This window comes from Rhipicephalus microplus, chromosome 2 (assembly GCF_043290135.1).
Source record: "Rhipicephalus microplus isolate Deutch F79 chromosome 2, USDA_Rmic, whole genome shotgun sequence".
NCBI lineage: Eukaryota > Metazoa > Arthropoda > Arachnida > Ixodida > Ixodidae > Rhipicephalus > Rhipicephalus microplus.
Genome location: NC_134701.1, coordinates 299,643,215 through 299,668,818, shown reverse-complemented (window position 1 = coordinate 299,668,818; position 25,604 = coordinate 299,643,215). Strand labels below are relative to the sequence as shown.

Sequence of the window (25,604 nt, the reverse complement as noted above, 5' to 3'; positions counted from 1 at the left end):
CGGCTATAGGTCGGCTGCCAACGTTCCTTGCTCTACTTTTCTTTTTTTGTATTTTGTGCACATGACATTGGCTCAGTGCACATGTGAGACGAAATTGAATGCCTCTAAAGTCTGCACTTGTTAGCGTGTAAGTATTTTATTGATTGATATGTGGGGTTTAACGTCTCAAAACCACCATATGATTATGAGAGACGCCGTAGTGGAGGGCTCCGGAGATTTCGAGCACCTGGGGTTCTTTAACGTGCACCCAAATCTGAGCACACGGGCCTACAACATTTCCGCCTTCATCCGAAATGCAGTCGTCGCAACCGGGATTCGATCCCGCGACCAGCGGGTCAGCAGCCGAGTACCTTAGCCACTAGACCACCACGGCGGGGCAGCATGTAAGTATGTAACATGCAATAAAAGAATAACAAACCTAAGCTTCCTCACTTTATATGTTTATATTGAAGTTGTATAAATGCACTATGTTTTCATGCAACATTGTTCGCATGAAAAGATTTGCAGCAGGCTTTGTGCAACCCAACTATCAATCGATGGAGTGGTATTCCTGCTAGATCAGTTCTTTTTTCGGTCAATTTTCATGCTCTCGGCCGTGAATACGTATTCGTTGTGCGACGCTTTACTACCGAGATGTGAGGCTTGTATCGTTTTGTTGCTGGCAATACTTAGAGAAAGGCAGACTATTTACATGACTCATTGCACAGTCGCATGCATTTCACACTTGCGACTGTTCATGCACAGTTCGGCAAAACAATTTCGAGGGTATACAGTCGAGCCCACATATAGTGGCCCCAGTTAAAACTAACTTTCGCTTAAAACGAACAATATCCGCATATACGAGAAAATATACATTGGTTCAATGGCACAAAATCGCACTTACAACAAACGTCTCCGAGCACCGCTGATCGGTTACAGGGAAAGGTGTCAGTGCTCTGCCGACTTCCCGGGAAACCACTTTCGACCACGGATCAGGCATCGGCGAGGTGCCCATACATTCTTGTTGTTAAACGCTGACCCTGCCTCCACGCCTCTCTAGTTGCCGCTCTCCGACTGCTTTTTGTTATGCACCCCTCCGTCCTTTGTCCCCCTGCTACTCTGAGCACACCGCATCACCAGACAAGGCTTGTGTTTTCACACTGCCACCGATTTTTCGAAGACCGGTCAGCCATATACCTCATTTTCGATCACTGGTACTGTCGTTGGCGTCACCAGCCTGGAGTGACCAGACCATTTGCCAACATCGTCGGCCGCCAACTGTATCCGATCGCCTGCGCCTAGTGCACACGCGTACGCTACCCCACCGACTATGATAACTTGTGCTTCTTTTTGTGTTTAGGACTTGTTCTCACTCACTTCGCACTCGACTCAGCATGCCCTTCGCACGCGTACGGAAGTGCAAAAATGACTGTTAATTTCGCGGAACGAATCACGAAATATTGAAGTTGGTGAGGCCACGGGAACTCGCCAGGGCAGTTTTCAAGATCAAAAACTCTTTTAAGTTTTTCTACCTGCGAGTTGCCCGTTTTGCGGACCTTTCAAGCAAGCTACCCAACCTGCCTCCTTCCCGTGTGTTTTGGTTTTCAAAGTCGCCCTCCCACCGCATTCTCCGCTTTCTATCGCAACTCCTTGCCCTTCTTCTCTCGCAAATCTGCTCTCCTCTCTTGATCACAACCCCTTCGCCCTTCTCCACCGCTCCGCGAGGCCAGCCACGCTGGCTCGAATTAGTTTCGTTTTCAGAATAAAAACGGGCCCAGAGCCGTTCTACGCATTCTGGCATGCAAGTCGCGTGTGCGCGTCTTGCTCGCTTTTGATGTGCAGGTGTGGTCAGGATGGCCGACGGGAGGACTTGCATGTGTTTTCCTGCCGCTACACAAAACGTGGAAAGTGTGACCGCTTGGCTTGAGCGTAATCCGTGCGTTAAGTGCCGCATTGCAGAGCGCTTGCTCATAGCTGTTGACCAACTGACAGCTCGGCAGCCACTTTGCCGCTTTGGGGGTCCCAGTATTCAGTTGAAGAGATAGTGAATATTTTGTGGGCAGCGGTGACGGCTAGATGGGCGCGAAACTGTTTTCGCGAGGCCGACTTCGTCGACGTGGGGCCCGATGCCAAGCCTGAAACATCCGAACAGGATCATCTGGCAGCAATTTGTGGCAGCGCAACGTCGACTCTGACCTGGGAGAGCGGATCGGACATCTGTTACGATGGTTTAATTACGGTTGATGATGATGCTGACACTGCGAAACTGTGCACAGATTAGGGCATTGTGAATGAAGTATGTGGCGAGAGCGATTTGTAGGAATCAGATTGCGAGAACGACGATACTTCGGAGCCACTGCCTCATGCAGCTTATTCCACGAGCCTCTGCGATAGAGCACCCTGCCGTTTTAAATGAACTCGAGACCGCCCCTATCATTTCTGCTTTTCGAATCACGTGCATCACGAACTTTTTAGGCAAAAAAAAAAATGTGTATTCACTCGCAACTTTTAAAAGCTGTGTTTCATTTACTACTAACTTCGGGATACAGTGAACGGATGCCGCGTCAGGCTCAGGTTCATTATAATTGGGCTCGACTGTAGTTCATCCTATGCCTACCGGTTAATGCGTATTAGCTGCCCACAGCTGTGCACTTACAATAATTATGTCAGTGCACTGATATTCTGAAACGTGCTTGAAGCCCCAGAGCACAGTGCAGTTTCCCCGTAATAGGTCGCTGGAAACCAAACAGTACTACACATAAATTAAGTACAACGCATCTTACTTTCAAGGCGGGCCAGGCAAATGTTTTTCAGTCGTCATTTACAGCCCATTTGCAAACTAATGTAACGTGAAGAAAATGGCGTAGCACTTTGGCAGCCAAGCATGCATATTACAAGACTTCTTTTCAGCACAGCAAGACCGCTGCATCATGCTATTCACACTTTTTGCAGTTCTTGTTGCAGTGCTCTCTAATGGGAAAAAATATCAATATTTGTCATGCTATTGCAGTATAAAGAAATGAACAAAAAAAACGATAGTGTATATTTACCCGTAAACGATTCACGATGACTGATACAGCAGCCGTTCGCCTGAATCACTCTTATCTGTCAGCTAGAGAAGACTAACGAATTGACACATCAGTTGCACAGATCAAAATGAACTTTTTCCAAGAGAAAAAACTGGCAGTCCGTCAGAAAACAATGCCACTTACAAGTGCGCATGAAATCCATGGTGGCGAGACACAGCTGCCTCTAGGCACGTGGCAAAGAAAATACTGCTCAATGCATGTGCTGCCAGGTTACAAAATCGCCAGGTTACAAAATCGTGCTGCCAGGTTTGTCTTGGGACAGTACGGAAGGGGGGAGAGCTGCACTGCAATGAAGGCTGAGCTAGGATGGGAGTGTCTTTCTGACCGCCGCCAGAAGCAGAGATTAAAATTTCTTTACTGCATTTACTACAATAAAACTGGAATTAATATAGAAATATACCTACACAACCCTCATTACACTTCAAAGCGTTTTGATCATAGTTACGAAATTTGGGAATACCCAGCTAAAACGAACATGTATGCCAATTCATTTTTTCCTAGAACGATTAAACAGTGGAACAGGCTAACTGAAATGCAAGTACATAGTAGGAACGAAGGTATATTTTATTCACTGCTGTAAACCCGTGTTGTAACCTGAACGAAGATGTATTGATTTGTGAACAAAATTCTACTATGTGTGTGAACGAAAATGTATTTCAGTTATTTATGTGTGAACAAAGTTGTATTGTGTGTGTGAACGGAGATGTACGTTATTTATTGATGTAACCCTCCTGTTATAACGCCTTCGGGGGCTGCAGGGTATCTGATGAATAAAGAATGAATAAAGAATAAATGTGCATTTTACGACTTTGCATAGTAGCGCTTCAGCAACTCGTCGGTGCTCAGAGCGTTGTCTCTTTCCTAACCCGCGACTAAAAAAAAAAGGAGGTGAAAAAAAAAAGCGGAAGGCCCGCATTTTATTCCTCCATTCACATCTTCTTTTTTTTTTTAGAGAGACAGAACGCGTGGTGTATGCGTTCTGTCCCCAAAGCCGAACTACAAGCATCCCAACTTCTTTCGAAGGAACGCACATGCTGCTCTGTATGGTGAGAAAACAAATACCATCAAAAAGAGAGGTGATTCGGCCTTCTCACTGGGAGCTTACAGGGCCGCTGGACGGGTCAGTAGAACCATGCAGTAGCAACAATACTTTTTTTTTTTTTGACATCTGTTTTTACCCTATCCGTGTTTCTCTGCTAGCACGCGATTCCTGAGTTGACCTTGGCATGCAGGCGCTGCGCCATGCTCCCTACCGAGCTGCAGAAATTTGTTTGTTTCCTTGGATTGGGGAATTGGTTAAGCGCCTTCTTCTTCTTCCAACCACACCACCACTACATTGGCTTGTCTGTACTTTTCCTGTGCTTTCAGGTTGTAAATGGCATAAATGCATTGTTTGTGTCAAATTTGCTTACGCTAGCAATCTAATATTTACATAATCACATATTTGAGCAGAAACCTGGAGACTTACAAAGAGGGTTCAGCTTAAATTGAGGACGACGCAGCGAGCAATGGAAAGAAAAATGGTAGGTGTAACCTTAAGAGACAAGAAGAGAGCAGAGTGGATTAGGGAACAAACGGGCGTTAAGGATATCATAGCTGAAATCAAGAAGAAGAAATGGACATGGGCAGGGCATGTAGCGCGTAGACAGGATAACCGCTGGTCATTAAGGGTAACTGACTGGATTCCCAGAGAAGGGAAGCGGGTTAGGGGGAGACAGAAGGTTAGGTGGGCAGATGAGATTAAGAAGTTTGCGGGTATAAATTGGCAGCAGCAAGCACAGGACCGGGTTAAATGGCGGAACATGGGAGAGGCCTTTGTCCTGCAGTGAACGTAGTCAGGCTGATGATGATGATGATATTCGAGGCAGAAATGCACCGTTTCTTCAGCCACTTTTCTTATAAAAATCCACTGTTAGCGTAGTTGAACATCCACACACACACAAACACACACACATGCATGCACGTGCACACACACACATGTGTATATATATATATATATATATATATATATATATTTGTTTTATTTATTTATTTATTTATTCATTTCGCTATGGTATGAGCCGGACTGTGGTATGTACCTGTGATGTAAAAGAGAAATACGACGTTGTCTGGTGCGGTCTGAGGACTCCATCTTTACTTGTGATTGCCCAATATTCTCATCTTAACCCTGCAAATAAACCCAATCATCCTTTATTCAACTGCAACAATATATTTGTTGCCCTCTTGGCGAATGATGGTGCTGCAAAATTTCTCAAGGTGGATATGCTCACTCGGCGAAACCATGTACGAAATAAATTACTAGTATTTTTGTTATTTGGTCTATAATGTAATTGGATTGTTGCATAAGTACTCTCAGCCAATTAAATTAAAAGAGCTTAAGACCACAGGTTATTGTATCTCACTGTCTCTCAGGTATTGTTTTTGAATGTTAGAGGAAACACAATGGTGTTTATATTGTTAGGTGGAAATAATACTAGTAATTCAGTCATAAACCACAGTACGACTCACGTCCAAACGTCAAATTCTTCAACTCCCTTCTCAAGGACTTTTTTTCAGATCTGTCCCAGCATACATTGAGAATGTTAGTTAAAATAACTTAATACATTTTATGCCCACCTAAACTATGCTCATTTGTCAACCAAGATCAGTTTGATGTGTTGCCGACTGGTCACCCAGACGAGTGTTTGCCACGATCGGCATTCACTCGGCCGCTGATGTAGGCCTGAACCACGCCGCCGACCAAGTGCCGAGGTAACCGGCAGCGCACCTCAGGTTGACCCTTTTTAAATGACTGGGGGCCAGTAAAGTGTACTGCCGACTACATGCCAGCCATCCGCCAATGGTTGGCATTCGGCCAAGGTTGCTTGGGTGCTTTGTCTTCGGCACTTTCCTGCCCCTTCGTGCTTCCATCTGAGCATTGCCTTGCTCTTCGCCGAATACCTCCAAAGACGTCCTTCCCGCAATCGTATCTGCTCTCCGTGAACATTCCCACGCCTCACTAGTAATACTGCCCTGTGAGACTTACTGTTGTCTTACTGTTGTCTTACTGTTGTTTTACTGTGTGTCTTACTGTTGGACTAGGCTTTCTTCTTGGACTACTTAGGGCTCTTTACAGAGGTTTTGAAATGTTTTGTTAACAGTAGTATGTGTTGTGTGTTATGTTGTGGAAATCGAGGCTAGCTCACTGCCTTTGCCGGCTCTTTCTCCGTTCTCATGTCCCGACATGACTCTCCCCTGCTCCATAGTCTACCGCGCTGGGAGGGTGGGGAGTGATGTTTAACCCCTCTCACCCGATAGCGGATGTCAACTATGGCACCGTGCCCAAAGTCTCTCAGGACGTCTTGCGCGTGCATCGGGACAGAGAGAAAATTGCTCCGAGATGACATGGGGTAAGCACGTATTTCTTTTCCGTCCGACGGCTCCCTTTGTTTGGGGCTCGTTCGGACTTCACCAACGGCGCCTTATGCACGCTGTGAACACTTACCTTTTGTCGCCTCTTTCAAACGCTAGGCTGAAGAGCAGTGCAGTGTCCTAGTGCGTGATGAAGCTACGCTGACCCGTACCTCTCGGAAGCCAACGCGAGCGTCTTTGTTCCTCACTCGAGCAACCGAGCCCTCTGTCCCGGTGTCCCCTGAATAACCTTTGCCCATGGAGACGTGCTTGTGGCACTGTGTGTAGTACTTTTCGCCCGGGGTTTGAATAAACCGGTTTGCTTTCGCACCGCCCCTGTTGCAATGGGCTCTGTACTGCGTTTTGGTGTTGCCACAGACAATAAAGTGTTGCGACCTTGAGCAGTACCATGTTCTCGCCACGACGACAATTAACGCGTGCCCTGCGACTCGCTAAGACTAGACCCACGCTAGTGGCCGTACTCCATCGAAATACGTATAGACTACACTGGCACCCAACGGGGTATCAAAAGCTCAAAGCTTTTGACTGCTCTTAGCGAGTCAGTTTGCCTGCGCAATTCGGGCTCGTCGCAACATACCTGCTTCGTGGTATTTTGTCCGCTGACCTCTTAAGCGGATGCCTGAAGGTGATGTCCACATCAGGTACCGTGCACAGTAAAAGTTTGCGGATTGTGCAGCACCGAGCGCAAATGGTGGAAAACTGCATTTATGCCTCGCCTACTGTGCTGTGGCATTGTGTCGAGGATACCATACAGGGATGGCGCATTTAGACAATGCGCCTCTGCTGGATTGAATCTCAGAAGCTGTGGCCGATAACCTCAACACTATGGTGCACGTCACATTAGGTGGTGCAGCATAGCAGTTTTTCGCCGCTCCGCCACACGCTGAACATCCTGTAAATTTTTGCTGTTGACAGTACGTTCGCAACGTCATCCTTATCACAGATGCACTTGGATGTTTCCACAAGATCGTATTCATGAAGAAAGTCGTTCAGAGCTGACGCATGTTCGTTAGGTGCTGACCACAACTCTGTCACCCCATTCGTCATCAGGCATTTCACAGGCCTCTGCTGGTATCGCTTCCTCGTTGCCTCTTTCTTCTCATGTCCTCGTCAAAAGAAGCTGCCTTTTTGAAACTGTTTTGCATCATTGAGGTGCAGTAGAGGTCTCTTCAGTGCATGCCGCAGCCAGATTCAGTTACTATATTTGATATGGTTGCACTGGAGCAAAGCAGTTTATTTTACTATAGAAAGCATACAATATTGGACGTTGCCATCGCTGTTTATTGTTATATCCAGTATTGGTATTAGTGTTTTTAGCTTTTTCAAGAACTGCCTGAGGGAGCATGCGGTAAAAGCAGTGGTGCACATCTTGAGAGTTTAAGAAACATTGCGAGCACATGAGGAAAGAAGGTCACGTTAGGATGGGTGCTGTCCTCGTGTCACTTTTATTCATTCTATGTTGTAGCTGTTTTTACAACATTAAAACATTTTAAATATGTAGTAACTCGGCCACCTTTCACTGCTTATACAGGGCACATCTTGTGGCACGTGATACTGTATTTACATGGTTGTACACTGACTGAAATATAAGTCAATCTCAGTAAAAGTGCACAGCAAAAAGAGAAAAATAACTAGCTCACTACATAATCTTCTATTTATTTTTTTTGCACACTGTGAAATCATCAATGTGCCAAGGTAGCTTGGAAGCAGTACCGTATAAACCAGACTATAGGTCGAGTGGGAATATAGGTCAACCCCCCCAAGTTCAGGTTACCAAAAAAGAAAAAAAAGGGGGAAAACAACCCAAAACTGCCGAACCACATTTATTCGGGAATTCGGCGCACCGCACCCCGATCGTCGGAGCTCCCCTCAACCACCATCGCAACTGGATCCTATTGGTCCGACGAAGCACCACTGTCTTCCGAAGACGAGAGTTTGTCACTTGCTGCCTCCCACAGTGCGCCGCCCTCTGTGCTATCCAGCGAGTTGCTGAAGCAACATTTCTTGAAAGCCTTTTCCACCATGGAGTCTGGCAAGGAACGCCAGGCGGAAAGCACCCAGCCACAAAGAGTCGCAAGCAGAGGCCTCTGTAGGCGGCCCGTCGGTGTCTGGGTTGTCACCGGACATTCACTCTTGGTACTCCAGCCGCACTCGGTCTTTGAACGGCTTGTTCAGCGCAACGTCGAGCGGCTGGAGGGTGGACGTCATACCACCTGGTATCACGGCGAGGTCCGTTTTCCCGTCGCCGAGTGTGCGTTTCACAGCGTCAGTTAAGTGACCACGAAACGCATCCAACACCAGCATGCTGCAAAGACGCAGCAGTGCACTTGCTCGACAGTTCCACACTACTCTTATCCATTCGAGCATCATGGCCTCGTCCATGTATCCCTTTTTGTTGATGCGAACGACAACACCGGGCGTGAACACTTCCTTCAACATTGTCTTGCGTTTGATAATGATGAAGGGCGGAAGCTTTCTACCATCTGCCGTGCATGCCAGCATGACAGTAAAGTGCGAGTGCTCGTTGCCGGTGGACAACAGCTTCACATCCTTGGCGCCGCGCTGCGTGATCGTGGTCGACGAAGACATGTCAAACCACACGGGCGTCTCATCGGCGTTGCCAATCTGCTCCATCATGTAGTCGTTCTGCTCCCGAAGCTGGTTCACGAAGTGCTGAAAGTTATAAGCTTGTCCTCGAACTCCTAGGGCAACTTCTGACAGATGGATGTGCTCCGCCGAAGAGAAAACTTTTTGCATTGCATAAATCGACGCACCCAAGAGTTTGGTGCACGAAACTTTTTTCTCGTGAGCCTAGCTTCTCGAGCGAGTTCCACAGCTTTCTTGCAAATGGTATCAAGGACAGCAAGGGAACTATGGAAAGCAGTTCACATCAAAAAGAAGTGGTCCACCTGTGTCAGTGATACATCATTTGTACTCTGTAGATGATCAGAGGTATCTTTTTTTAATAGACATTTTATGTAATTACAGGTTTGATGTCACTCTATCATATTCCATTGTGCGTGTTCGAAAGTTTTCTTGATTATACTGTTGATAAACAGTTGGTAGTATGGCGCATCTCTATCTCTTTTCTCTGTCTTTTCTTCTAGTTTCTTGAAGAAAACTATTCTGGAGGAGGGCTTGTTGTTGGGTTCGAAGACACTAATGCAATGATATAAAGATGCACAACACAGATTCTTTTAACAACTTATTATGGTAGGTCAGTGTGAAATGGAACACACGTCGGTGTTACCTTCAACCCAAATTAATGAACTCTTTTGGTCACTGAACCCAATTAAATAAAGTTTTTCCAAAAATAACTGGCTAAAGGAGTGATTATTTGTTCCTATTTTGGATGTATGTGTTTGTCTTAGAGTGTGCATTTTGCTTTCAAAGATCTACTGAAGGTGTGCTACTCATGACCATAGGTTTCGTTTGATGAGCCTGCACACTGCGCCCATACATGGAACAATGGACTCAGGAGCGCATTTACATTCCAGGTGATGCTACGGGTAACAGTGGTTAGTTTTATGATTTTGCAGCATCTGCTTGCAGCACAATCACTCCATTCTGAAATCTGGACTTGATGTGCAAGCAGGAAAATTAAGGGAGACAGGATAGAGTATGGACTGCGTTAGTGTAAGCTGTGTCTTGCAGCAAAGCAAGAGAATAGATCTGTAAGAAAGGACCTCTCTGAGTAGTAACAGTGATAAAGTTTCCTTCTCTGTTCAGGTTAACATGAGCCGCAGCCGTCACATTGGTGTAGACAATGGTCGAGCTTTGATCCGTTTCTCAGCACTATGTGACGTTGGCTCGGCATCATTCAAGTATGACATGAGACGCCTGACGGAAATTCTGGCCTTCCCTAAAGCCTGGTATCGACGCAGCATTGCTCGTCGCATGTTCCTGGGAGATCCAACCACTGCAGGTTCGGCTTTTGGTGACCAAGGTGAGCAAGCCGCCGAGCCACTCGCGCTATTGACCTCATTGCTCTCTCCCCAGCTGAGGACTCAGCTGAGACTAGCAGCAGCAGTGGCACTCTGTCCCCGAGCCGGGCCGATTCATTCCCCTTTGGAAGTTTGGAACTTGGTTCTCCGGAAGAGGAAGCGGGTAAGTGATGCCTCAGGGAGGGCTTGAACATGCAGGCAAATAAAAGATGGACTAGCTGGTTCAGGATAAAGACTCTGAAGCGGTGTTGCATTTGCAAATTTATTGCTAATTCGGTATCTGAGACCTCTTACAACATGTCTACCAAGACTTTTGGCAATGTTCGATTAAAAACAGCGCTATAAGTGAGCCAACTTTGACCGAGAAAATCTTGCCATTAGACCTCTCTCCTTTTCTGGTTAGAGATTTTTGCCATCCAACATTCACTTGTGTTTGTGCGGGTTTGATGTGGACTCGTGATGCCGAATTACGGCGTGATATATGGCTGCCGCAGCACTTTCAGTCATGATGAGGTCACTTTTCACAAGTTTTTTCAGGATCAGATGGCTGCAAAATGGGTCACTGCAGGTAAAATTAAAGATTTCAAGCATACGAGTTAAAATGTGCTGTGCTCCCAGCACTTCCATGACAGCGACTACGTACGAAGCCCGGCTCTCATGCAGTCACTGGTGTTGACAATCAAGTGCACGTGTGTGTGACAGTGTTTCCACACCTGAGGCCACCACCATGGCTAGCCTTTGCGAAAAGAAAAAATTAGGCGAGGCTGTAAGACTGCTGATGTGCCTTAGCAGCGCGTAGTTGGTTGATAAGCACGGGCTTACGACAGCCGTGCTCAGCTCACTGTGCTGCCTCGCTTTCGCGACGTCCACTGTGAGTTTCAGTCGACTCTTCTTAATTGAAACTCGAAGGAACCTCTGAATTTTGTTTGAATTATCAAAAAGTATCATAATTATCACAAGATAGATGACTCTGGTTGAGGTGACACCACACATTGATTTTATCAGATTTAAAAATTTTGTATGTGTTTTTAAGCCCTAACCTCATACACTGAACAGAAAGCAGAGGTGTAAAGTGCACAAGTTTATTGGCTATATACTGCTGATCAGACCTTTTAAAGAAGTCGTAAATTCCCAACTGCTTCATTGCTATAGGTATGTGCCTACAGCTCAAAGCTCTCTATACTACCGTATTTACATGCATAATCCTCGAATTTTTTTTTTTTGGGGCGGAAAACCGATGCAAAGTTAGGTGGAGCGAGAGTAACGCGGGGAAACTTACAGCAAAAACGTACAGGGCGAAAAAGAATACAAAGTGGCCACAAATTGGGATTCTCGTGCCAGTAACCAGCTGCAAGCTTTCAGAAGTACTAATTACTTACCTTAACAATAAAACCACAGGTTCAACACAAGGCAAGATTTATTTGAGAGAGAAAAGGCGCAAGCAAATAGTCGAGAATTAGAACACCGTACGCAAAGCTTGCGGACGTAGCGCTAGCGTTCGTCACTGAACCAGAGCCGGCAAAAGGTTAGCGTATGACGTCAGCATTGGGCTGAAGGCCATTTAACATAGAGTCGTGTGCAGTTGCCTTCTGACAAAATAAAGTTTACCAGCCATCCCAGTCTTGGGCACATGGAAGGCTCAACGCGCCTTTGTGGCTTTCAGTTGCTGTCGCCAGTAGCGAACACAAAACTCGTTGACTCCGAAGGGCCTACCGGTAGCCATTTTGCCGTTGTTTAGTGCATGATCAATCACTTTCAACTTGAAAGCAGCTGTGTAGCTTCTGTATTGCCCTATAGCATCACAAAATTACGGATACAATCTACAAAACATGCTGCAATGCGCACTTGCCACTTTGATTTGGCTAGCATTGGATTGAAGCTTTGTGCAATGATAGTACGCTTGATGCTTAAGAGGTGGTGCCAGATGGCGCGCACTATCATCATCAGTGGCTGGAACGAGCAGACGACATTACTGTGGAAATTTTCGGGAGTGCGATAATTACTCCCGGCAAAGAATAAGTCATGCTTTTGTGGGGCAACACAGGGGGTGCAAAAATTATGCGAGTGCGAGAATCACGGTAGTTGAGAAGCATCATGGTTTACCGTGGGTGTGCTTCGTTTCAAACAATTGTCTACTTGCAAAGGCTTTTTTTTTTAAGGTCTCAGGTGCTTATTTTTCATTTTCAGATTGTTATGATTACATAAGCACACAGAGTTTTTAAGTAGTAGTGGTAAAGAAGCAGATATTTTCTGTTATGGACCTGCAAAAAGTATGAATTAACCGAATGATGGACTTTGAATTAAGAGACTTTCAAATACATGGAAAGAATAGAGGACCAACCAAAAAATTGAATTTTGTTTGCATTAACTGAAAGTCTGAGTTATCAGAGTTTGAGTTATCGCGAGTTTACTGTATATTGAAATGTAGGTAATGGTATTTTTTGTCTCACTGCACAGAAAAAAATTGTGGGACTGCAAAACAATATCCCAAAATGAATGTTCAGACACGTCTTGCTTTTCATGTACTGTCCTAGCTCTTTCCCCATTTAGACGCAGTGCGTACATGAGTGCACGTATGGCGAAAACACGTACACAGATATCAGTACGCAACATCAAAATCAGGCACTCTACATGACAGTCGCATGATTTCAACGCAGCTAATATACCACCCGCATTTTAACACATCATCACAGTACTAGCAATGGCCCGAATTTTAAAAAAGGCGGCAGTATTGTAAACATAACTGTAATATATGAGCCCAACTATTCATGTGCAAGCTTTCAGCGCAGCTCAGAGCACATGTCACCACTGCATCAAAGAGCGGTACTCGTGTGGCTTTTTTTTTTTCTTTTCTTTTTTCCTTTTTCTCTCTTGGCAGCACTCTGACTCATTGCTAGCTTCATGCCCGCTGTGAAGGGTAATACTGACTGCATCAATAACGCTGTACTCTGAGCAGTGAAATCCACAAACAGTCAATGTTTGCACACGATGCGTGCGTGTGATTGTGTTATTACGAGCTAAAAGGGAGGGCTAATGCTGGGGTTCTATATCGAATTTAATATCCAAGGTTAAGCATATCATTTGTGTCAGTTCACTACAGTGAAATTAAACACTGATATGCATCATATATGTACCAGTTTATGTTTCGGACTCAGGGGAAGGTGGCTGATTGGGAATCTCCTTCCTCGCCGCGTCACCGGTGCTGACACCATCTTCGACCGTCACTGTTACAGTCACGACTGGCTCAAACAGCGAACTTCTTACAACTTCCACAGTTCGCCATACTAAAAGCAACTTCTCGATATCAACAAGTAAACATGGCATCACCTGCCGTCGAGCGCAGTCAGCTGTCCTTGCCGTCCCAAACATGTTGTCATGAAGCTTTGACCAATCACAGGCAGCAGTGAGACTCACGATGCTGGCTGAGGCACCTGTCGCTAGATTTTGGCAAAAAAAAAAGTTACTATGTGCGTTGGGTTATGCAACTTTTCGACTTAATTTTCAAGTTCGCCGCACAAAATTTTGTATCATGACACCATAACCTCGTTTTTTCTTTAAATGTGCTTCAGTGTCCCTTCAAGCTGTAGGTGCCTAAAAAAATTATTTTGTTTTAATTATTTTATTTATTTCATTTCAACTTTATTTCAGACAAAGACAAATGTGTACATTTGCCATGTCTATGAGGTGTGACAAAAAGGCTTGATTGCCTGACTGAGTGTAACATCCCTTTCTAGACACACATAACTCAAACATCAGTGAGTTAAATAACCAAAATAAGCGATACTATGTGCCATCATTCATTACAGTGCTTAAGGGGCAATAAAGACTATTTTTGCTATTTATAGGCATAAAATTATGTAATACGGCATGCAGATGTGATTTCGTATGCTTACATCAAAATTAAAATCACTTTCGAGCTATCTTTTGTGGTTCTGAGTTGCAACTCTTGAAAGGCGGTCATTATCCTCCGAAAGTTTTTTATTCAATACATTAACTTCTGGAGATTTTTACACAATCATGTTCTCAAAGACCTATTCTGTCCCATAAGACTAGTGGTTTATTTCTTAACTTTCCATGTAAACAAAAACATATTGAAGGGTCCTGTATATTTTGTCCTAATTAAAAGTTTTACAGAAGACTAATTATAAAAATTTGCACTATGTACAGACCAATAACAGCCTTACACCACTGACTAAAGATTTAGTATCCAATTGCAAAAAGCTGCATAATTTTATTTGGACTTGTTATGAAATCGCACACGAATGACTAACACCAACTGGAATAAGGAAAATAAAGAATGGAATATGAAATAAAATGGACCTGAAAGCTAAAAAAACAGAGCATACATGGTCTTGCTTTTTATGGCAAGTTTGCAGCTGTCCAGACCTCTGATCTTTCCTTTTGACAATGATGCCAAAATTGGAGCCTTGAGGAGCCTCAAGATTTTCTCATTTGTGTTAATTTTGCTAGCTATAAATGCCACCTGCACCATGGTCGTCATCAGCATGCTAGACGAGATGAGCCAAAGGCATGCTTCGTGTTGGGAGCTGATGAATGCAATGGAAATATTGGCTGCTATCAGACTATTCCAATTTTTAGCTATGCTCATCAATATTGAGCACCCTTCTCATTACAGGTGCATGGTCATTGATAGCCCATAAATAGCCCTATCCCACTGTGAACAACAGTGGTTCTACAATTTTCTGACCTTGTTCTATCGCATGCAGACCATCTATTAAGTCTTTTTTGCCTCGGTATGCTGGTGTCTTGTAAAAAAGCACACATGCTCAAATTGCAAAGATTTCACTAGTACAAATTAATATAGCATGTAGCACACTTTGCTCTTTTATTATTCACGCATTCACATTCATTAATGTTACGAGTGCTAGCATTATTATTGATGCCAAAAAAAGTCTGCCAATTATTCGAAGCAGTCTATGAAGTTTCTGCAGCCCTGAAGCAAAAAATAAAGAGATACGCCAGCTTTCTTTTTTTTTTCGCTTTACGAATCTCATAAAATTCATGGTCACCAGGTTTTCATTAGCATTTATAGCACCTGTGAATTGATTTCATGGCAAATGGTGGTGTGAAGTTGTTCACTGTTTGCACAGTGGTGTGGTTCAACACACTGCTTTTGTTGAAGTAGCAGAATTCATATTCTTCATTTTCTTTTCTAAATGCAACCTCTATTTGTTATACTGCTACATATTCTGGATTAGGTGCTTAGAATTGTCGGGTCTCGGCGAGGCAAACGAGCGCATCGCCACGCCACGCTCTTGGAGTGAACGGACAGAGCAGACGCGGTTGGTACAAAGCACACAACATACGTACATTTATCAACTAATTTAGACGTCGATATCGTCCGCCGAATGATACATCAATTTTAACTAACACGCTACCATACAAAAAAACATAACGCAGTGACACACTAAACACACAATAACATGATAAACACACACAACACACTAACACATACCCAAGGCGGCGTCGCCAACGCTTGACTTATCACGTGGGACCCCGGCGTGAAGCCCGCGGTGCCGAGCACCGGGGACCCACGCTACAGACAACCGTTCGCGACAGCTGCCACGCGCAGAAGAGGCTCGCTCAACTCTCGCCCACCACCAAGGCCTGCCTTCTGCCAGGGGCCACCGCCGGCGCTACCACTCTACCAACAGTGGTACTCAAAGCGAACACAACGCCATCTATCGCCTGGCGGTGGTCACCACCGAAATAAAGCCTTGGGGGCGAAACACCTGCGCCACGCGGCGCAGACAACTCTACAGAGAGGGTATCAGCACCCCCACATTCCCTTAACCTTAAATCAAACCATATCCTGAAATCAAAAATTAACTACACAAGCTTTAACAAAAAAAAATGATATCGCACGACCATAATGTCTTTGCACCACGACACCGCCGCTGGTCGACACTGCTGCACTGTCCGGCTGGACTTCACCTCACTCAGTACTGGCCCCGCAACAGCAATGTTGCCGTCGGCGCGACGATCCGTCGCTAGCGCTGACACGTCTTCCAGTGGCGAGCAGCACTCGCGAGGGCGCCGGACTGCAGGCAGTTGCGCAGGTCCCGGGCATCTCCATCGCCCGACCTCACGACCGCATTCCCGGCCAGCGACGCTGACTATGTGCAGGACAGCCGGCCGTGGATGACATCCCTCCCACTGAATACATCAATAACAACAACAAAAACTTGAAAGAAAACAATCGAGCAGGTCCTCGGGAAGGGAGCTTCGAGCTTTTCGTCCACGTGGTACGTTGGTCAGTACTGCTAGCTAATACATCGGTGGCGGCCGAGACGCTCATCAAAATAAAACAAAAATCACTTTTCCTAACTCGTGCTCACAAGAAAAAAAAAGTGAGGGAAGCAGAGCGCAACACCTCAACGCCACGATCCATTTAGTTGTGCCACGTGCGACAGGCGGCTGCGCAGAGCCTTAGGCCTAATGCGTCGCTCGGCAACAACCGGCATCCACCCAGCACCCAGCCTAGGCGCAGAAGAGGCAGCCGCGAGGAGACGTCCACTCTGTGAGGTGGCCCTATCGCTCGCCGCACACAGCAGCTTACCGAGCGATTGGCGTCCACCGCCCCGGGCGGTGTCACGACGCCTCGGCGTCGAGCCGCAATACCAGACAGCAACGACGCCCGGCTCCGTGAGCCCAAAGATATAGAAGAAGCTATTTACAGAAAATCGGACCACCCACAAGGCTTCCGTACTCACTCGCTTTGGGCCTGGCCTACAAACCACGTGCTCTAGGCCTTGCTCACCCCAGGATGCAGACCGCATGGCTCTCGTCCTAATTCAACAACGTTTTTGAAAACTAACAACAACAAAAAATAACAACACTTGCGAGCAAAAAAAAAATACCGTATTTACTCGCATAATCGGCGCACTCGCATAATAGGCGCACCCCTAGTTTGGTCGTGGAAAATTCGTTTTTTTTTTAATTCCGCGCATAATAGACGCACCCCGAACTTGGCCGTGATCAGAAACGATTCTACCCCCCAGCGGTACAGTTGGAACGCGGTCCCCGTACCCTGAAGAAAAAAAGAAGGCAAATCGACGAGCAAATAAAAAAATTCGAAGTGCAACGACCTAACCAACGTGTTTGTCGAAATAAAACTTGAAAAAAAAAAAAGCGTCCATGAGCGAAAAAAAAAAACGTCTGTTCCATCAATTACTGATACCCCCCCAAATCGGCGCGCTTTTTGGAGGTCACGTGTACAACACTGGGGGCTCGATCGCCATCACCACCATCAGCGAAAAAGAAAGAAACGCCATTTTGCAAGCGGTGTGCCTATGTTGTGGTCGTGTATTGAACTTTGGTTTCACCATGGGGAAGCACGCGAGCTACACGGCTGGGTTTAAACTGAAGGCAGTGCAATACGCGCTAGAGCACGGCAACCGGGCTGCAAGCAGGCATTTCGGCGTTGGAGAAACCAGTATTCGGTACTGGAGGGACCAAGAAGAAAAACTTAAGGCGACGAAGAAGACACGACGGGCTTTCCGCAGTGCCAAGACCGACAGGTATCCGAACGTCGAAGAGCAACTGGTCCGGCATATACGGGAGCTACGACAAGACAGCTGTGCTGTGTCGTTGGATATTGTGCAGACTGAGGCGCGCAGAATAGCCCGAGCGCAGGGCATCGAAGCAAAAGAGTTCAAAGCCAGCTCCGGATGGACAACTCGTTTCATGCGGCGCCATGGCCTCGCACTGCGAAGGCGGACCACCTTGTGCCAGCGCTTGCCCGCAGCATATGAGGACAAAGTGGTGGACTTCCACAGTTTTGTTATAAAGCTCCGACAGCAGAAAGACTTCATTTTGCCCCAGATCGGCAACGCTGACCAGACCCCCCTTTGCTTTGATATGCCGTGGAACACGACAGTGGAGGAGAAAGGTGCACGGAGCGTCATCGTCAGAACGTTTGGCGCTGATAAACAACGATGCACCGTAATGCTGGTGGTGACAGCGGATGGGCGTAAGCTACCGCCTTACGTTATTTTTAAACATAAGACGCTCCCAAAGGCAAAATTCCCTCAAAGCATCTACGTCAGAGTCCAGGAAAAAGGCTGGATGAGCGCGGAACTCATGGTGGATTGGGTGAAAACAGTCTGGGGTCGGCGGCCGGGTGGTCTGTTGTTGCCGTCCATGCTTGTCCTGGACAGTTTTCGTGGACACCTAGTAGACCGCGTACGAGATGAGCTAAAGGAGCTGCGCACAGATCTGGCAGTGATTCCGGGCGGCCTCACATCGATACTGCAGCCTTTGGACGTGTCCTTGAATAAACCTTTCAAGGACAATGTTCGAAGACTGTACACCACCTGGATGGCTGGAGGACAACATCAGCTGACTCCAGGTGGTAAGATTAAGAAGCCGCCTGTGGAAATGCTGTGCGCTTGGATCGTGGAAGCGTGGCAGGCGATCTCCGACGAAGTCGTCAGGAAAAGCTCCAAGAAGATGGGTATCTCGAACGCACTGGATGCGAGTGAGGATGACATGTTGCAGAGTGCGGATGATTCGGACACCGAAAACGAATCCCCGCTCGACGAGGATGAATGTGTGATCTCCGACTCGGACTCCAAATAGGGAAAAGGAGGAACAGCTACGACTTTTGTGTAAATAAATTTTACGTGTGTGTGTGCAGTTGACGGCTCTCGCTTGTTCATTAAAAGGTACGTAGGTATGTTTGTTTTATGCTGAATTAATTGGTAAACGATAATGTTGCCTTTTACTTGACAAGTGTGCATATTTAAAGCGCGAGAACCTAGTTGAAAAAAATTTTCGAAAATTTTACCCCGCGTAATTCGCGCACCCCTAACTTCGAGCCGGATTTTCTGAAAAAAAAAGTGCGCCTATTATGCGAGTAAATACGGTAAATAGAAAGTCAACCTGCCGACAAATTCAAACACGTTACAAAACCAATCTCCTCGCTTCTCAACAAAGTACACCACCGACGCAAGCAAAGAAGTCACCCCTAGGCCTACTCTACACCGGCTCTAACAAAATCCCTGTATTGAACCGCAAAAACTCTCATCCGATACTTTAAGAGCCCCACGTTGGGCGCCAGTGTCGGGTCTCGGCGAGGCAAACGAGCGCATCGCCATGACACGCTCTTGGAGTGAACGGACACAGCAGACGCGGTCGGTACAAAGCACACAACATACATACATTTATTAACTAATTTAGACGACGATATCGTCCACCGAATGATACATCAATTTTAACTAACACGCTACCATACAAACAACATAACGCAGTGACACACTAAACACACAATAACATGATAAACACACACAACACACTAACACATACCCAAGGCGGCGTCGCCACCGCTTGACTTACCACGTGGGACCCCGGCGCGAAGCCCGCGGTGCCGAGCACCGGGGACCCACGCTACAGACAACCGTTCGCGGCAGCCGCCACGCGCAGAAGAGGCTCGCTCAACTCTCGCCCACCACCAAGGCCTGCCTTCTGCCAGGGGCCACCGCCAGCGCTACCACTCTACCAACAGTGGTACTCAAAGCGAACACAACGCCATCTATCGCCTGGCGGTGGTCACCACCGAAATAAAGCCTTGGGGCGAGACACGTGCGCCATGCGGCGCAGACAACTTTACAGGGGGATTATCAGCACCCCACAGAATATAAACCTTTTTTTCGTGTAACTTGCTCCAGAGAGAGGGAGAGAGAGAGAGTAAGAAAGGAAAGGCCGGGAGGTTAACCAGACATTGGCATCTGGTTTGCTACCAAGCTCCAAAAATTGCTTCAAATTATGTGTGTGCCCCTGTACGGGGTGGAGGGGGGGGGGGAGGGCTTTGTGTTCGCTTGCTGCTCAGACAATACATTGTGAATGAGACAATTGTTTGACGTGAGAGCATGCCATGCACCACTGTAACATTTAGCTTGCAGGCAATTGTAAATACTGTAAAAGGCCTTGGTTGTGTTCTTCTCTAGCACCTCCTCAAGAACGACCAGCAGCACCTCCCAGGGGTCAAGCATGGGAAACACTTCTGCTGTACGCTTTGAACCTGTCTCGTCTTAATGTTCACATGAACATGGGCAATGTCATGGGCAATACCTCGTGAGTATATTTATTTATTTATTTATTTATTCATACTGCAATCCCTATTACAGAGATTTTAGCAGGGTGGTTACAGATATAATTTTGACAATGTTGGCACTCAAGATTGCATAAACCAAACAAACAAACAAAAAATAGAACAGCATGATGTGAACAATCAGGTCAAATTTGCTGCAAACAACTCTAAGGACGGCTCCATCACTTGGTTATTAGTTAATCCATTCCACTGAGTTACTGTACGAGGAAAAAAGGAATATTTGAAGCAGTTATTTCGGGACCGGAAAGGGGTTATTGTAAGTTGATGCCTTTGGCGGGTGGCGTACCCAGAAGAAAAGGAAATGATGTTGGAAACATCAAGCTTATAATGCCCTTTAATTATTTGGCAAAGAAATTGTAGTCGTATTAAACGATTTCTTTCGGTAACTGAAGGCTCATTGGCACGATGTAGGAGTTCAGTTATAGAGGTGCGTCCAAAGCTATTAAATATAAAGCGGACTGCCTTCTTCTGCACGTTTTCCAATTTAGTTATGTTAGCTTTAGTGAAGGGGTCCCAAACAATCACTCCGTATTCTAACACTGGGCGAACGATAGTCCTGTACGCTAGCGTACGCACCGTGGAATTAGAATGTTTTAGAGCTCTTCGAAGGAAGAATAGTTTTCGGTTAGCGTTTGTAATTACGGAGTCAATATGTTTAGTCCAGCTAAGGTCATTGGTAATCCAAATGCCAAGATACTTAATGTTAGTTACCTCAGAAAGGGTGAAACCTGCGGTGGAATAATTAAATAGTAAGGGTTTTTTTTTGTGAGTTATTCGCATAAATACTGTTTTATCGAAGTTAATTGACATCTGCCATAAATCACACCACTTCACAATGTTATAAAAGGCACTATTCAGAATGATTTGATCGGTTACATTAGATATTTCAGAATATATGACACAGTCATCTGCATACATCTTGATTTTTACAGGAACTTCATTCACAATATCATTGATAAAAATTAAAAACAAAAGGGGTCCAAGAACCGTACCCTGTGGGACGCCAGAGTCAACGGTTGCCTCTTCTGAACAGCATTCGTTAAAAACAACAAATTGTTTACGGTTTATAAGGTAGTCTGCTATCCATTTTATTAGGCGCGGATTTTTAAGTGTTTTCTCTAATTTAAAAAGTAAGGCCTGGTTTTCTGGCCCCTTGTGTGCTCCTGAATTTTAGTGCATGAGTGTCTTTGCATTAACCCTTTGAGTGTTCTTGCCATACATGAAAGGCAGTGATTTTATGTCCTGAGATGTTGCCATCTCCTAAGAAATGTTGGAAATGATTGAGTTGCCTTCTTGCGGAGATAAACAAAACCGATTTCTAGCGTCAGCACTTCGCATTGTCAGTGGTGACATCGACAAGCTATGCCCTTTCGTGGTTTCGGTTTTGCCTCATGGTTGCCATAGACGTGCGTGAAACTTGATTCTTGTCTTTATTGGCACTCTATTGAAGGTGAGATGGCAGTTTATTTACGTCGTTATTGATAGTGCTCTTAGCTTATTGTCACTGACACTCATCAGGTATTCTCGTTTTCTTTCATTGCCAAGTTTTCTCTGCCCCAGGCCGCCACACACAGACCCACGTCTGACTCAACTCATCCATGTAAGAAAGACTGCATTTTATTTGAGCAGGCTGTGACAAGGTGCTGTGCGCAGGTGTTTCGGGGAATGTCACACGCTGAAACACAGCTTACTATAAAATGTTGTTGGGCTAGTTGGTTCATACTGAAAAGATATTAAGGATGCAACTCACATAGACAAAAAAGAGGGGTAAACAGGAGAGGGTGTCTAATTACTTGCAAACAAATTTATATGGAAAAAAAGCTCATTTTTATATGCTGTGGGGCCTCGATTTGGCGAATGAGTGCCACACTCTTGGAGTGAAGGGACACAGTGGACACTGTCGGTACAAATCAAACATACACATTCATTTATTTAACTAATTTATAACGATGATATCGTCTGCCAAATCAATACATCAATCGTAAATTACACGCTAGGACATCCGTACACAATATTTTCATACACTCCATTACAAACACAATAAGATGTCAAACACAATAACACACCCAAGGCGTCGTTGCCAACGCTTGACTTACCACAAGGGCCCCCAACGCGCAGGCCCGTGGTGCCACGCGCCGTGGACACACGCTAGAGACAACCGATCGCGGCAACCGTCATGCGCAGAAGAGATTTGCTCAACTCTCGCCCGCCACCAAGACTTGCTTTCTGCCAGGGGTCACCGCCGGTGCTACACGATGATGGTGATGACGATAGGGGTGGTCAACTCTCGCGAACACAACGCCACCTACCGCCCGGCGGTTGTAACTCGAAATGCGGCCTTTGGGCGAGACACATGTGCCACGCAGACCAAACAACTTTACAGGGGGTGTCAACACCCTCACAATGCATGCAGACACAGGCGCAATGTAAGGGTGCTGACATGGCTTGTAAAGTTGTTTACACATGTCTTGCGCAAAAGCTGTATTTCAAGGTCGAAACTATTGAGCGGTAGGCGGCATTGTGTGCGCGGGCGTAGATTACTATCATTATCATGGTTAAATTAGTAGCACCGGTGGTGGGGGTAGCGCCGTCTGCTGGGCATCAGCGTGGTGAGTAAAGCGTTGGTGATGCCGACTTTTGTGTGTTCTTGTGTTTTTTATGTTGTTAAGTGCTGTGTAATTTTGTGTAAGGATGCCTTAGCGTGTTGTTCTTGATGGATGTATAATGATTCGGCTAACGATGTTGTAACGGGGAGTATTCACTAGATTGACGCCGGTTGGGCTAACACTGCACACAGTATGCAAGGATGCAGGACAACAGGGCCGTCCAGACACGGTCCCACAACAACATCGTCCTCTTCATTTCTCCTGCATCATTTCCGCACCCGTGCCTGAGGTACTTTTCTATAACCGTAACATTACCCCGGGCGGCAAACCGCTCTCCTGGTGCCTGCTGTTATTAGATGGACGGGTCACTGTGATAGGGCTTCAGGCGAGACACATGCACAATGTCACTTCTGGATGTAACAGTGCAGTTTATAGTAGAAGAAATTTCATAGGTGACAGGTGTGACTTGGTGCACAACTCGGTAAGGCCTAACGTATTGCGATAAAAGTTTCTTGCACAGGCCGACACGACGGGATGGCAGCCACAGGAGCAAAAGAGAGACCGGAGAAAAATCGACATTCCTATGTCAGCTGTCGTAGAGCGACTTTTGGGCTCTCTGGGACAATGAGAACCTGGCGCGGGCTACTGTACGTGCGATCAGAGCACAAGAGATGGCATATTGTGCGTACGAAGTGGTAGATGGGAAGTCATGCGCAAGCAGGGTTTCGAAAGGTAGTAAGGGATCACAGCCAAAGAGAAGATAAAATGGTGAGTAGCTGGCAATTTCATGACGTGACGAGTTGTAGGCGAAGGTTAGGAACGGAAGGGCAGTGTCCCAATCGTTGTGGTCGTCAGAAACATACATAGAAAGCATGTTCGTCAGTGTGGGGTTGAGGCATTCAGTAAGTCCGTTAGTCTGAGGATGGTAAGAAATCGTAAGGTTGTGCGGCGTTGCACAGGATCGAAGGAGGTCGTCAACCACACGAGACAGTAGCAGCAGCCACGGTCCGTGAGTCAGTGCGAAGGAGCGCCATGCTGAAGGATGATGTCACAGAAGAGGAAATCTGCGACGTCCGATGCGCAGCTGGTTGGTAGCGCTCGAGTAACTGCATACCGAGTGGCATAATCCGTAGCTACTGCTGTCTATATGTTTCTCGTTGCCGATATTGGGAAGGGACCTAACAAATCTAAACCCACACAATGAAACGGCTCATCTGGAACTTCACTAGGTTGAAGGTAACCGGCAAGGAGAGACGTAGCCTTCTTCCGACACTGGCACAGGTCACACGCTGCAATGTAGGGGTGAATGGAACGATAAAGGTCCTTCCAGAATACCCGTCGGCAGACGCGGGCGGTCATAGGTTCTGGAGACACCTAAATGTCCGGCAGTTGGGGCGTTGTGAAGTTCGTGCAAGATGTTGTTGTGTATACTGTGGGGATCTGAGGCGCGCCCGCAACCATTTCGCGGGCATTCCGCCACACGGCCACACCGTTTTGCTTTCCTGCTCTGTTAACACCACGTGGCGGTAGATGGCGCCACGTGCGGGCACAACACGCGGTACGCGCGTGCTGAGGAAGCGCTCTTTTTTCCGTGGTCAGCGCCGGCTAAGCACGTGTTTTCCTTCGTCCGCGTCCCCTTTGGGAATTGCGGACTGTGGCCTGCCCGGGGTGGCCTTGGGCACCCCGGCAGGCGTGTTTACTTGAGTGCTGGCTTCGGTAGCGTACGCTAAACCCAGAGCGGTGCCTAGGGCTTGAAGTGGTCGTACCACAACGAGCCGCACTTGCCGTAGGCCTACGCATACGAGGTTTGCCCTAACACTCGCGACCAGGCCCATTGGCCATCGTGAGAGTGCGCAGCATAGCCGCGAGGGACCTTTTCCCGACCGGCGTGTCAAAGCTCGCCATTGCCAGCTGCGACGTGCTCGCGGTTCCCCTTATTGTGAACGTCCGCGTGCGGGTGCCTTTGCTACCCGCGTCCCGGGAGCGGACGTTGTACTGTTGTTCGGGGTGCCGCCAGAGGCAATAAAGTGTTGTGTACTTTTACATTAGAACACTGTCTATTTGCCGCACCACGCTAAACGCCTTATTAGTTGAGCGCGCGCAGAGCGGTGCGCTACACGCGAGTAAACGGAGTAGCGGCCCTGTGGCTCGCTAAGCGTGAACCCGCGGTGATCGTCCGCTACGGTGAGTAGCGGGGTCACCATACTGGCGCCCAACGCGGTATCAAAGGCTCATTAAGCCTCTGGTTAGTCTTAGCGAGCCAGTTCGCCTGCGCGATTCGGGCTCGTCGCAACATGTCTGCTCTGTGGCATGTTGCGTTGCACAAAGAGGCCACCGTCTCTATCGACGGGCGCCCTTCGGCGCTCGCCTGTGTTGTCACCCCTTTTTGTGGTGAATACACTCCTACGTGGTAACTGACGCGCTATCTCATGCCCCTGTTATC

The 25,604-nt window shown here is 46.7% G+C and overlaps 1 protein-coding gene across 5 annotated transcripts in view; it reads left to right on the top strand.

The window, feature by feature from the left end:
* Positions 1-25,604, top strand: part of tweek (transmembrane protein KIAA1109 homolog tweek) — a 1,194,469-nt gene that overhangs the window by 1,095,991 nt on the left and 72,874 nt on the right. For 4 of the 5 annotated variants that reach the window (XM_075882507.1, XM_075882492.1, XM_075882501.1 and 1 more), the window contains 3 exons: positions 10,209-10,425; positions 10,479-10,586; positions 20,392-20,518. In XM_075882507.1, the coding sequence (XP_075738622.1) occupies positions 10,209-10,425; positions 10,479-10,586; positions 20,392-20,518 (452 nt within the window). The remainder of the gene's footprint in view (positions 1-10,208; positions 10,426-10,478; positions 10,587-20,391; positions 20,519-25,604) is intronic. The other variant, XM_075882497.1, reaches the window with a different exon arrangement.